The sequence below is a fragment of the Lepidochelys olivacea genome (genome assembly GCF_965140295.1).
Source record: "Lepidochelys olivacea isolate rLepOli2 genome assembly, chromosome: 1".
Lineage (NCBI taxonomy): Eukaryota > Metazoa > Chordata > Testudines > Cheloniidae > Lepidochelys > Lepidochelys olivacea.
In genome coordinates this window covers 266,512,289-266,525,417 of record NC_140411.1, presented here as the reverse complement: position 1 = coordinate 266,525,417, position 13,129 = coordinate 266,512,289, and the positions used below count along the sequence as shown (strand labels likewise).

At 41.9% G+C, this 13,129-nt stretch overlaps 2 protein-coding genes across 2 annotated transcripts in view; one reads left to right on the top strand and one right to left on the bottom strand.

Annotated features, from left to right (window-relative positions):
• UTP20 (UTP20 small subunit processome component) overlaps positions 1–1,574 on the top strand; it is an 80,267-nt gene extending 78,693 nt beyond the window's left edge. The window contains exons 60-62 of the mRNA XM_084648204.1: positions 149–275; positions 1,018–1,163; positions 1,342–1,574. Of these exons, the coding sequence (XP_084504330.1) occupies positions 149–275; positions 1,018–1,163; positions 1,342–1,497 (429 nt within the window). The 3' untranslated portion in view covers positions 1,498–1,574. The remainder of the gene's footprint in view (positions 1–148; positions 276–1,017; positions 1,164–1,341) is intronic.
• Positions 1,575–2,805: 1,231 nt separating this feature from the next.
• Positions 2,806–12,872, bottom strand: ARL1 (ARF like GTPase 1). Its single transcript, XM_084648217.1, has 6 exons — positions 12,626–12,872; positions 8,706–8,843; positions 7,859–7,940; positions 4,953–5,064; positions 3,240–3,418; positions 2,806–3,022 (listed from the first exon to the last, which is right to left on the bottom strand). Exons 1-6 carry the CDS (start codon positions 12,627–12,629, stop codon positions 2,992–2,994), a joined length of 546 nt encoding a protein of 181 aa, XP_084504343.1. The 5' UTR covers positions 12,630–12,872; the 3' UTR covers positions 2,806–2,991.
• Between the last annotated feature and the right edge of the window lie 257 nt (positions 12,873–13,129).

Genomic DNA, 13,129 nt, shown 5'->3' with positions numbered 1-13,129 from the left:
GGTACAAACAACTTTTGGAAAGTTCATTAAGTGGTCCGCCGAGACCCTCAACAATTTTCAGGTAGTCTGTGAAAAAAAGGTTTGAGAACCAGAGCTGTGGGTTTTTTTCCCTTCCAGTCTCTCATTTCTGGCATGTCTGTACTTTCAGAGAACTTGCATCTTTAAGTTCCTTGGAGCTGTAGCAGTGGATCTTGGGAAAGACAGGATCAAGCCATACCTTCCAACAATCATCACCCCTCTGCACAGAGAGCTGAGTAGCACCTACGCAGAACAAGGTAAGTGCCAAACCCCACTAAGGAAATGGCACTGGCTCTGTTCTGCTTTGCACTGTCCATGCAGACAGCCCCAATCCAAACACCCTCTGTCATTCACACCCAGATGCCTTCATTCAGGGAGTGGAAGCTAAAGCATATATGGATAGTGCAGCAGAGGAGCTTTAGATGGGGAAAGCAGTGATGCAGGTGAGAACATGAGATGGAAGAAGGGGACTCATGCAGAGGGAAAGGTGATATAACCAGACTGACCGACAAAGATGGTGACCATGAGGTGTGGCGCACACACAGAGCTACGATGGGGAGTTGGGAAACAGGCAAGCTTATTACAAATATGAAGCGCTAAGATCTGGAGGCAGGAGTACACTTCTTGAAGTGTATGAAAGGTTCCTTAGTTGTTTCTGCCCTTGTTAGCTGTTTCCCCCTCCCATGACACTCCTGAATAAGTACTGTCCATTGTGGCTCACTGAAAAATGGCCAAAAAAAGACAGTGCAACTCCTGTTTAACACGTTCCTGAACACTGCTTAATGTGCAATTCATTTCTACAGGAAACATGCTGTCTGGGGGTAAGTTCCAATGTTACATGCAGGTTAGGCCATTGGAAAATAAGCATCAAAGACAAATTTTCACTTTTAGAGTGTGTGTTCATGCAAATAGAAGAGAAATCAGTAATGTACAAGCAGAGTCCTCTAAGTAAACTGTTTCAGAATGAGGACTTAAGAAGTCATCTCTTTATTTTACTAGATCCAACACTGAAGAACCTATCCCAGGAAATCATAGAACTGCTCAAGAAATTAGTTGGCCTGGAGACCTTTTCACTTGCCTTTGCTTCTGTGCAGAAACAGGCTAGTCAGAAGAGGGCTATCAGGAAAAAACAGAGAGCACTGCAGGTAAGACTTTATTCTCAACTCTGATTGCCCTTTTAGTAGAAAACAATACTAGAAATTTTAAAGGCAGCACCTTACTTCAGAGGTGCTTGATCAGAAAGATTTTTTTAAAGGGACAATGTCTGCTTTAAACATCACCATATTCTTGAAAAGCACAAAATTAATTTCTGCTTTTTATTAGACTGTAGCGAACCCTGACATTGCTGCCAGGAAGAAGCTGAAGAAACATAAGAATAAAATAGAAGCAAGGAAGAGGAAAATAGAATTCCTGCGCCCTGGCTACAAGGCAAAGAAACCAAGAAGCCATGCGCTCAAAGACTTAGCAATGGTGGAATGAAACATACTTGGAAACAGCTGTATGGTCATGTATATATTTGACGCATAAACCTGATTGTGCAGTACTGGAGGACTCTACTTGCTGAGATATTCAGAGCACTGAATTTCTTTCCAACACCTAACACAGGGTAGAGAGCTACAGCCTCTCAGTATTTTTTTTTTACATGAGTTCAATCTTAATGTATTTAAATTGTAATTAATTGTAAAGTCTGCACAGATCTTATGTAAAAACCATCAAGTTGTTTGCTCTCCTTTCATGCAGAGAATGCAACAGGCTGACTTGCCATGCATGAGTAAAATATGAAACACATGCATGTACAGTTTAATATACTAAGACTGTGCATTTTTCTAATTAAATATGCTTGAAAGCACCTGTTCAGTTTTCCACCCTGATCTTTCAGGTATGCTGCGCACATGAAATCTACCATAAAAAGCCGTGCGAGTCCCTTAAATATTCTCTGGGTTAAGGATGAATACAGAGAATAGCGGTAACAGCAGAGTTAGTGTTCCACTTATTTACAGCAGAAGGCAGCTACATCCAATACTCTGGTAGTTACAAGGGCAGTTGATAATCACTTAACTTTGCAATGTGACCATAGAAAGGAGCAAGGTTCTGCCAACTACCAAGTTGCCAAGGGGGAGAACTACTCCTAACACAAAGAGAAGGAAGCTACTTCACCCATCCCCAACTTGAAATGGTGCAAAGTAGGGTAATGAGCACTCCTGTAGTCTGGACATCACATTAAATACCTTGTGTGCACAGCTACAGGGAGTTTATCACTTACCTAAGGTAACATTCAGTCCTAGCCTCTAAGACTGAGCAATAGTAACATTTGTGGGACAGCATCTTTGAAAAATATTTTATCTGCTCAAACAAAAACTTGCTACCATCATGTGTTAAAATACAAAAAACCCTGCACTTGCTTCAAATCTGGAAGACTGCTAGATATATCCTGCAGCTGAGATTCCAGCTCTGAACATCTAGATACTAATTTCTAAAGTAGACTTTCCTCATCTCCAGGGGGGCTTTTCAACTCATGACTAAGAAGTGGGGATGATCTATGAGAGTGAGCACTAATGCTCCGTTGAGTTTCTAACAGCACTCTAAAGTAGCTCAAAACAGGTGACAGGCTTCAAGTGGGGGACATGCACATAACAGAAATATTTAGACTTCAAAGATTTTAGTGTTTACATGAATAAAATAGGTGATGCTACTAAAATTCATAACAAAAATTTATTTTAACCTGTCAGTCTATTGTCAATTAAGTCTTCCATACAAATTAACATAAGTACATACCATAACAAAGGAGAGCAAGGAAGGAGTATTTTAATATAATACAGACAGACATTCAGTTGGTTCAGTGTATGTTTACAAGACAAGTCAGCTCCCTTTACAACAGTCAATTCCCTCAGTTCTATTTACAGTACGTGGCATTAACTTGCTTGACGAAAGGGATGCTTGGATGTGTTTAACCATCATGTGGCAAGGTTGTTTTTACTGCCGGTTCTTCAAGGCCTCCACCAACCTAAGGAAAAAATTAAGCGAGTTTATTTACTGAAGACTCCATTTCCCATATGCTGAGAAGTTGTGCATGCTGCCCTGGAATAATCATGTAGCCTATGGGCTCATGCTTTGTTCACTTGGAAAAAAAGTTAAAATTAGCACCAAAAATATCCAATGTTAGATCCTTTTGAGGAACATTATAACAGCATTAGTTATCAAGACTTGAGTTAAACAGTTACCATTCCATTGCCTCATCAAGCCCAGTGCCTTTGGTTGCAGAGGTTTTGAAAATCTGCCACTTTTTGTCCTTCAGAGCTGGTAGGCCAAGTGAGTTTGCCATTTCTGTGGGAGTCATGGCCTGCTCCATGTCCTGTTTGTTTGCAAACACCACTAAAATGGCTTTTTTCAGCTCTTCTTCCTAAAAAAGAAATCTATGCAAGTAACTCTATATTCTTCCCCTGACCTCAAGAGAATTTAAAGCAAACTACAGGTTTATTCAATGTAGAGAAAACTTCAGTTTTCAGTCTTTATATACAGTAAATCCTTCAAAAGTAAAAGTTAGACTTACTGGTAAACCTAAACTAAAATTTGATGCCGTTTCCCTTAGAAAGCAGTTTCAAACAAACAGACTGTTTTACAGAATACTTTAAATCCAAGTATAGATTTTTATCATTCATTGGGCTAACAAAGATATTCAAAGTTTATTAAATTAGGGCACAATTCTGCCACCCTTGCATCATAAGATACTAAATTTCATAAGTAATCCTATTAAAATCACTGATATCACTAAGTTTAAGGCTGGCAGAACTGGACCTTGAATAATGACAAAGCACTAAGAAGCTATGCTAGTAACAGATTATATTCAGGCTAGTGCCCACACAAAGGCTTATCTGAACTGGCATTAAACATATTGCAAATATTCTGCAGTCAAAAGCTTTGTACAATAACTCCTCACTTAATGTCATCCCAGTTAACATTGTTACGTTGCTGATCAATTAGAGAACATGCTTGTTGAAAGTTGTGCAGTGCTCCCTTGTAACATTGGTTGGCAGAGCTCCCTGCTTTGTCCACTGCTTGCAGAAAGAGCAGCCTATTGGAGCTAGCTGGTGGGGGCTTGGAACCAGGGTGGACCAGCAGCCCCCTTAAGTTCGCGGTGCGGCAGCAGTTCAGCTGTCCCTCTCCCCCAGCTGCAGTGTGCTGCTCCTGCCCTCTCCCTTGGAGCTGCTCTCAGGAGCCTCCTGCTTGCTGTGCGGGGGGGGGGGGGGGGGGGGGGAAGAGGGGTGCTATTGTTAGGGTGTCTGCTGCCCCCCACTCCTGTACCTCATCTCCACAGAGTGGGACGGGAGTCATGACAGGGTCCCAATGGAGGGAACTTGCTGATCTACTTAAAAGACAGTGTACTTAGAGTGGGGTCAGCATACTTAAAGGGGCAATGCACGACTCTCTCTGCCATGATGTGTCTCCTTCCTCCATTCCTGCTGCCTTGTAGGGTGTGAGGCTATATTAACAATGTGTTAACCCTTGAGGGTTGAGCCAAATGCTAGTTCATCGTTTAGCAGGAAGGCATTCCCTGGGAAATATCCCTCCTGCTTCCATGCTCTGACTTCACCACCTCAACCAAGCTTCACAATCATCATTATTGTGTACACTATTAAACTGTTTATATTATGAGAGAGTCTTTTGTCTGGCAAAAAAAATTTTCCTGGAACCAACCCCTCCATTTACATTATGGGGAAATTGGATTCCTTTAACAATTTCACTTAAAGTTGCATTTTTCAGGAACATAACTACAACGTTAAGTGAAGAGTTACTATAATATGCTACTTCCTTCCTAAGGATGTAAGACAACTTGATTCCAAGCAGAGTTCATTGTCGTAGGTGCTGGTTTGTTTTAAGAAGAAAGATCTGCAATTAGTATCTTAATTATCTAAACGGCATCTTTGTTTTCTTACCTCCAACATAGCAACAAGTTCTGATTTTGAAATGCCAATTCTGTCTCGATCACAGCTGTCTACTACATAAATGACTGCATCTGTATTTGAATAGTAACACCGCCAATATGGCCTAGAAAAGAACAGGCTAGTTTAGTTCACATAAAGTTTAGTTTTACTAAGTGAAAGGAACCCAACACAATGGCAATTATAACAATGTGATGGCCAATGCTTGGAAAAAAAAAAACTTGCTCAGGGAGAGTCAAGTTGTCCCCACCAGGTAAGTGGCCTAAAAGGCAACTAGTATCTTAAAAGGGGAGGAAAGGAGCAGACCACTCCAAACACTATTACTCAAAGAAGAAGGGAGTAAAACTACTTGTGGACAACTATTTATTGGCAGAATGAAGATGTGCCAAAGTTAAGTTCATTGTTTTGAGGGGCAGTGCTACAGATATTTCAGCTAAGTGTTTCTAAGCCCTGTCTTTTACCATGAAAACTCCAATTAAGCTTTAAATAAAGTTTCACAAAACTAGTTGTGCAAAAAGCATCTGCCGTGGATTTTGCTATTAAGGCAAAAAAATTAAAGCAAACAAAAAATAAGACCTGATTTGATCCTTCAAACTGACTAGTAACTAACTAGGTTCCCAATTAAATCTTCATTTTAGAAGAATTGTGCCTACTGAAGTATTTTATTCAGGATCAAAAGTGAGGTTGGCATCTGAGGAAAGTAGTTCTTGATCTTTAGCAACTAAAGTTTGTAAAAGTCTATTTTTGAAAGAAGCACGGCAAACAAGATTCCACAAAAGGCTATCCACTGCAAGAGATGACCACATTCCCAAGGTTGTACTATATCATTACTCATTAAAATTTTCAAAGGAATTTGTTACCCATTCCTAAATTTAACATTACGGCTGTCAAAAAGTAATTGTGCAATTAATCATGCTGTTAAACAATAGGATACCATTTATTTAAATATTTTTGGGTGTTTTCTACATTTTCAAATATATTAATTCCAATTACAACACAATACAAAGTGTACAGTACTCTGATTACAAGTATTTGCACTGTAAAAAAAAGAAATAGTATTTTTCAATTCACCTATCACAAGTATTGTAGTGCAGTCTCTCCATAATGAAAGTTGAACCCACAAATGTAGAATTATGTACAAAAACTGCATTCAAAAACAAAATGCAAAACTTCAGAGCCCTCAAGTCCACTCAGTCCCACTTCTTGTTCAGCCAATCACATAAACAAGTTTGTTTACACCTGCAGGAGAATGCTGCCCACTTGTTCACAATGTCACCTGAAAGTGAGAACTGGTGTTCTCATGGCACTGTTGTAGCCACTGGCATCACAAGACATCCACGTGCCAGATGCGCCAAAGACTCATGTCCCCTCATGCCTCAACCACCATTCCAGAAGACATGCGTCCATGCTGACAACGGGTTCCGCTCTATAACAATCCAAAGCAGTGCAGTCCGATACATGTACATTTTCATTATCTGAGTCAGGCACCAGCAGCAGAAGGTTGATTCTCTTTTTTGGTGGTTTGGGTTCTGTAGTTTCTGCATCGGACTATTGCTCTTTTCAGACTTTGGAAAGCATGCTCCACACCTCGTCCCTCTCAGATTTTGGAAGGCACTTCAGATTCTTAAACCTTGGGTCAAGTGCTATAGCTATCTTTAGAAATCTCACATTGGTACCTTCTTTGTGTTTTGTCAAATCTACAGTGAGAGTGTTCTTAAAATGAAGAACATGTGCTGGGTCATCATCCGAGACTGCTGGGTCATCATCCGAGACTGCTATAACATGAAATATATTGCAGAATGTGGGTAAAACACAGTAGGAGACATTGAACTCCTCAGGGGAGAATTGTGTCACAAATTTAATTAACGCATTTTTTTTTAAATGAGCATCATCAGCATGAAAGCATGTCCTCTGGAATGGTGGCCAAAGAATGAAGAGGCATACGAATGTTCAGCAAAGCTGGCATGCAAATACGCAACGCCAGCAACAAAAGTGCCATGCAAATGCCGGCGCTCGCTTTCTGGTGATATTGCAAACAAGAAAAAGGCAGCATTATCTCCTGCAAATGCAAACAAACTTGTTAGTCTTAGCGATTGTCTGAACAAGAAGTAGGACTGAGTGGACCTGCAGGCTCCAAAGTTCCACATTGTTCTGTTTTTGAGTGCAATTATATAACATTCCCCTCCCACAAAATCTACATTTGTAAGTTGCACCTTCGCCACAAAGAGATTGCACTACAGTGCTAGTATGAGGCAAACTAAAAAATACTATTTCCCCTGTTTACAAGTATTTGCACTGTAAAAATGATCAAATATACACTTTGATTTCAATTACAACACAGAATACAATATATATGCAAATGTAGAAAAACATCCAAAATATTTAATAAATTTCAATTGGTATTCTATTGTTTAACAGTGCAATTAAAACAGCAATTAATTTTTTGAGTTAATTGCGATTAATCGACAGCCCTATTTATCATTTTAGCCTAACATGCTAAAATGTCGAGATATTTTCAAAGATGCATGGAAATAAAGCTAAGCATAACCAGCTTCTATTATCTCAACACTGCATAGATTAGTAGAAAAAATTTAAAGACCTTATTTCCTTAACATTTTTATTTGCATGCAGATAAAGTTTCTGTATTTTGTATCAGAAAATTCGATTGCAAAGTTTAATGTATTTAGCCAAACCAAACCTAAGAACATTCCATACAACCACTATCCCCTCATAACTGGAATGCTTCTAAAAATCAAATTTATGGGCTTGATGTTCAGAAGTACAGAGCACCCAAGATTCCCACCAAAGTTCTATGTTGTCAGCACTTCTGAATATCAGGTCCCAGGCGTTCATTCCAATTGGTTATGCCGTATCAGTCTCAGTAATGTGAAATTTCTTACCTGATACTTGTCTGTCCTCCCAAGTCCCAGACTTGAAACTTTAGATTCTTGTATGTTACTGTCTCAACATTGAAACCAATTGCTGAAATATATAGAGAGAGACTACCTTAGTGCTGCTCTTGGGGAAGAACATTCCAGCAAGAGAGGAGCTGTAATACATTCCAACTTCAGCTAGAATCTTTAATCCTCACAAGTACAATTAACGCCTACACAGCTAGTTAAGTCCATACTTCTTCATAGATCATGTTACTAGCTGCTTTTTTTATGATCAAATAAATGCACTATGCTTTGACTGAGATAAAATGCAGTATTTTAAAAGAAATAAAAGTAACTTTTAAAAAATTTGTGGAGTTACAAAAGTACATATATGGTTGTTTTAAATAAGGATGCTGTTTATAACAAAAGCTTAGGCCCAGGGACCCCTGCTTTCCCTGTGAGAATGAACGTAAACAGAGCAAAAATGAATTTAGCACAACTTTCTCTTTCCTGTCTAGAGAATTTGATGTGTAGACAAACAGAGCCTTCAGAGAGTTCATGTTAAAGATACATTTGAGAGCTTGACTTTGCTGGACTGCCATCATTAATGCTATAACAAGAACCTACCAAACTTATGGTAACAAAATTCAGATGTGTGGCTAAACACTTTAGTTTGTAGTTAGCAGCATTAAATACTTTCTCAGTGTAGCTGCATATGGGAAGACACACAAACAAGGATACATGAGGTTCCAGCAACTTCTAAAGATCACCGATTAACTAAACCAAACCTTGTGCATGCACACTTCATAAACAAAGAAAGTGTATGTATTAGATCTTCACTGGATCAGTTAGTCTTTAGAGAAGCACTTACTGGGGATGGTGGTAACAACTTCACCAACTTGTAGCCTGTACAGAATTGTTGTTTTTCCTGCCCCATCTAGTCCCAAGATTAAGATTCTCATCTCCCGAGTGCCAAACAAACTGGAAAAGATAGTGGAAAAAAAGCCACCTAAAAACAGAACAGAAACAAAATTTCAGTACCATGTTACAGTAGCACTAACACTAAGAAGTCAGAGAGCTTTGACAACGTGTCCTATTGAACACCAGGAAGTATATCTGCTTTAAAAATATCCACTAGTCTGAACTACTAGATTGTTCCCTTCAGGGGAAGTGAAAACAGCTCAAGCTGTTGATTAGTTACATACCTGCCAGCTCAATCACACCTACCCCTTCCTGTTCTCCAAAAGTTTGACCTCAGTCAGCAAGATCAGGTGTCAGAAGCAATTTTTCCTGCTGTTAGTTCACTATCTGCCAGTAGAGAAGCAAATGCTTATTCCTTTTTCTATTGCCCTCTATGTTTCTGGTGCACTAAATTACACAGGGACCTTCAAAACCTGATGTTAGAAAGGAAATTAAGTTCTCCTTCAGTATGACCCACCCACACGTACACTTACTAGTTTAATAGGGTACATGCTGTATAGTCTGATATATGCTAACTGAGGCCAGGTCTACACTATAATCTTACATCACTATAACTGCGTCACTCAGGGGTCTGAAAAAATTCACACCCTTGCAATGCAGTTATACCGACCTAACCCCCTGCTGTAGACAGCGCTATGTTGACAAGAGAAGCTCAACAGGTGGAGACAATGCTGTCAATGAGACATAGCTATTCCTTCTTGCAGAGGTTAATTAACTACACCGATGGAAGCAGCTCTCCTGTCAGCGGAACAGTGTCTTCACTGAAGCACTACAACGGTGCCGCTGCACTGCTGCAGTGTTTTAAGTGTAGCCATGTCTTTAATGTTAAAGATTATGAAAGTGTACTGACAATAAACGTATACAAACAGGTGTCTAACCCACATTCAGAAGTGTTGACCTAGGCTGGGACAGGAATAGGAAAAGGGTGGCTGAACAGACAGATTGTTAAGCGACAGCTTCAACTGTCTTCATTTCCACTGTAGAGAGAAACAGTACAATACTGCAAACTAGCGTAGATGTTAATGACCTGACTTCCTTTTCAAGACAAGTCTTTTAATCCACGTGGAATACATTCTAGACAGTTGTTAGTTTAAATTCAGAGCTTTAAAGAGATGGGCTAGGTTCAAAATTTGACGTTATAGGCGACACCTCTAAATCAAATTAATGAGAAACTTTACATCAAACTGTTACGATTAGAATAGGCATGCTTGTAGGACCAAAGAGTGCACCACCCAAGCTGAGTTTTGTTACACAAGCGATAAAACTATTTTTGAAGTGAGGCCTTAGTTCATAACTCCATTCCAGTTAACTTTGTGTCAATCGTCTAATGTGTAACATCCTTATTTGGTATTCCACATCCAATCTGTCCGGCAGTCTGTTTGCTGCTAGCTATATAACTAGCATATCTACGAGATAATTCTTTCCCCTTAACTTTACAAGCCTGACAATAAGAAGTTTTGGGTGGATGGGACATGTCCTCCTGCAACCTGTCAACAATTTTGCAAATATCCTGCCTAAAAAGAGATCAGATCACAATATTCAAGATGTGGTACATAAAGGGACACCACCAATTTAAAGTTACTATTCTATTTGAAAATTATTTTACCTACTATATTTATAACACCTAATACTAGAATTGGAAGTTGTGAGAAATAGTATAGCCAGTTTCCCCTTTTATTTATGTGGGTCTCAAAGTGGTTGTCAAAACACAAAGTGGTAGGAAAATAAAAGGGGCAGGATGAGGTAACAAAAAGCTTTAAATCTAATTTTATTTCCAGTTGATATTGCTTACGTGTCCAGCCCAAAATGATTTCATCAACTCCAAGGCCAGAAGGGGTCACTGGTATCACATGATCTGACCTACTGTACAACACAGACCACAGAACTTCCCCAATATAATTCCTAGATCTTTCAGTGAAAACATCCAATCTGGATTTAAAAATTGTCAGTGAGGACAAACCCCCACAACCCTTGGTAAATTGATCCAGCAGTTAATTACCCTCACTGTTAAAAATCTACACCTTCTAATTTCAATTTATCTAGTTTCAATTTCCAGCTGGTCTTGCTATACCTTTCTCTGCTAGATTGAAGATCACATTATCAAATATTTGTTCCCCATGTAGGTACTTATAGACTGTAATCAAGTCACCACTTAACCTTTTCTTTGTTAAGCCAAATAGACTGAGCTCAAGTCTCTCACTACGAGGCATGTTTTCTAACCCTTTAATCATTCTTGGGGCTCTTCCCTGAATCCTCTCCAATTTCATTCTTCTTGAATTGTGGGCATCAGATCTAAACACAGTATTCCAGTAGTAGTTACACCCCAGTGCCAAATGCAGAGGTAAAATAACCTGTCCGCTCCTATCTGAGACTCCTGGTCAAGCACCCAAGGATTACATTAGCTCTTTTGGCCACCATGATGCACTGCAAACTCATGTTCAGCTGATTATTCGCTAGAACCCCCAAATCTTCAGAGTCCCTACTTTCCAGGACAGGCCCGCATCCTGTAAATATACCCTACATTCTTTGTTCCTAGATGTGTACATTTGCATTTAGCTGTATTAAAACATACACTAATAGCTTGTACCAAGCCATCCAAATCGTTCTGTATAGTGACCTGTCCTCTTCATTATTTACCACTCTCCCAATATGTGTATCATCTGAAAACTTTATCAATCATGAATTTATGTTTTCCTCCAGGTCACTGATAACCATGTTAAATAGCATAGGGCCAAGAGCCAATCCCTAGAGGGCCCCACTAGAAATACACCCACTTTGAGGAAGTGTGATCAACAGAAAAGCAAGGTTGATCGGAAACTGCTTCACAACCAGAGATACTACTGTTTGTGGTTAATGATTGCTGTGTCTGCATAAATCCTACTAGATTCTATTTCAGTCCAATATATCCATCTCAGATTCTCTTTGTATTTTTACACCCATAGTATCAAATATTGAGTTGATAGCTCTAGTAGAGTCATCAACACTTTGAAGAACATTCCTGGTGTTCAGTTGTACAGAGCAGAACATATAAAGCTGCATTTAACTTTGTTTTCCTTCAAATAGATACCGTACTGCATTAGGTAAATGGCAATGTCTCAAGTATGGTTTTGAAGAACTATCAGATGAAGTTACTTGAGAGATCAGCAGAGACTGTGGCACTGGGACTAGACAGGGAGATTACAGCACTTTACACCCATCGTGACAAAGGAGCTTTGTATCATTATCCCCATTTTAACGGATGGGAAAATGGAGGCACAGGTAAGGAACTGACTTGGCCAGGTCACCCTGTAAAGTGGTGGTAGAGCTGGGAACTGAACCCATGGCTCCGGGTCCCAGTCCACTCAGTGCCCCAGCCACTGAGCCTCCCTGACAAACTTGTGGTTGCGGGTGCAGCCTCTGGCCCAGCTTTACCTTTGTAGCGCCCTTACATCGGTTTTCCCAAAGGCCGCTGTAAAGACACGACCGGCGTTTAAGCGGGCGCGTCGGCCGCTGCTGGGGGCTCCGGGAAGGGAAGCTCTGCCTGCTCCCCCCGACCCTCGCCAGGGACCGCGCCCTGAAGTAGCGACAATGGCACAGTCCGCCACGGCACCGACCCACGCAGTCGCCTCGGCCGGGCCGGGACTTCCCACTCCCCTCTCTCCCCTCCTCTCTCCCCTGCCGGCGCCAAGGGCGGGGGGGGGGGGGGTGACCCGACTCCCCGCCCCCGAGCAGCAGCGCGGCCCGGGCCCCCGCCCGGCACTGTGGGGCCGAGTCTCGCGCCGCCCGGCAAAGCGCCAGCAAGACCCGTCCCCGCAGCCCCCCGGTCCTCACCCATGGTGCCGCCGCCGCCGCCACCAGCTTCCACGTCGACTCAGTCGCTCCTGCTGCGGGAAGTAAACGAGGCGCCGCCCGCAGCCTCCCACTTTCGGCACAGAGTCGAGATTTAGCCAGTTGGAGGCGGTGGGGGAGGGGCCCCGTGGCCCCGCCGCTGACGGGGGCAGGGGGTCGAGCGCGCGCAGGGTTCCCTAATCCCGCGGGCCAGGGACGCTCCTCCGCCCGGGTTTCTTCCCACCAACGCGAAGCGACGAATCTGCGACTGCGGACCCGGGCGCTAGAGCCGCTGCGAAGTGCCGAGGAGGGGAGGGGTGACTCGGCGCAAACGGGGCGTGGCCTGCTAGCGGGAAGGGGCGGAGCTACCCGCGTTCCTCCTCCTCCTCCACTTGCCGCTAGAAGCCCGGAGGGTTGTAACGAGCCGGGAAGGCTCCGGGCCTCAGCGCTGCCCCCGGCCCAAGGGGGGGAGCGGTGCAGGGCGCAGCACGTCCCCCTTTAGGCATG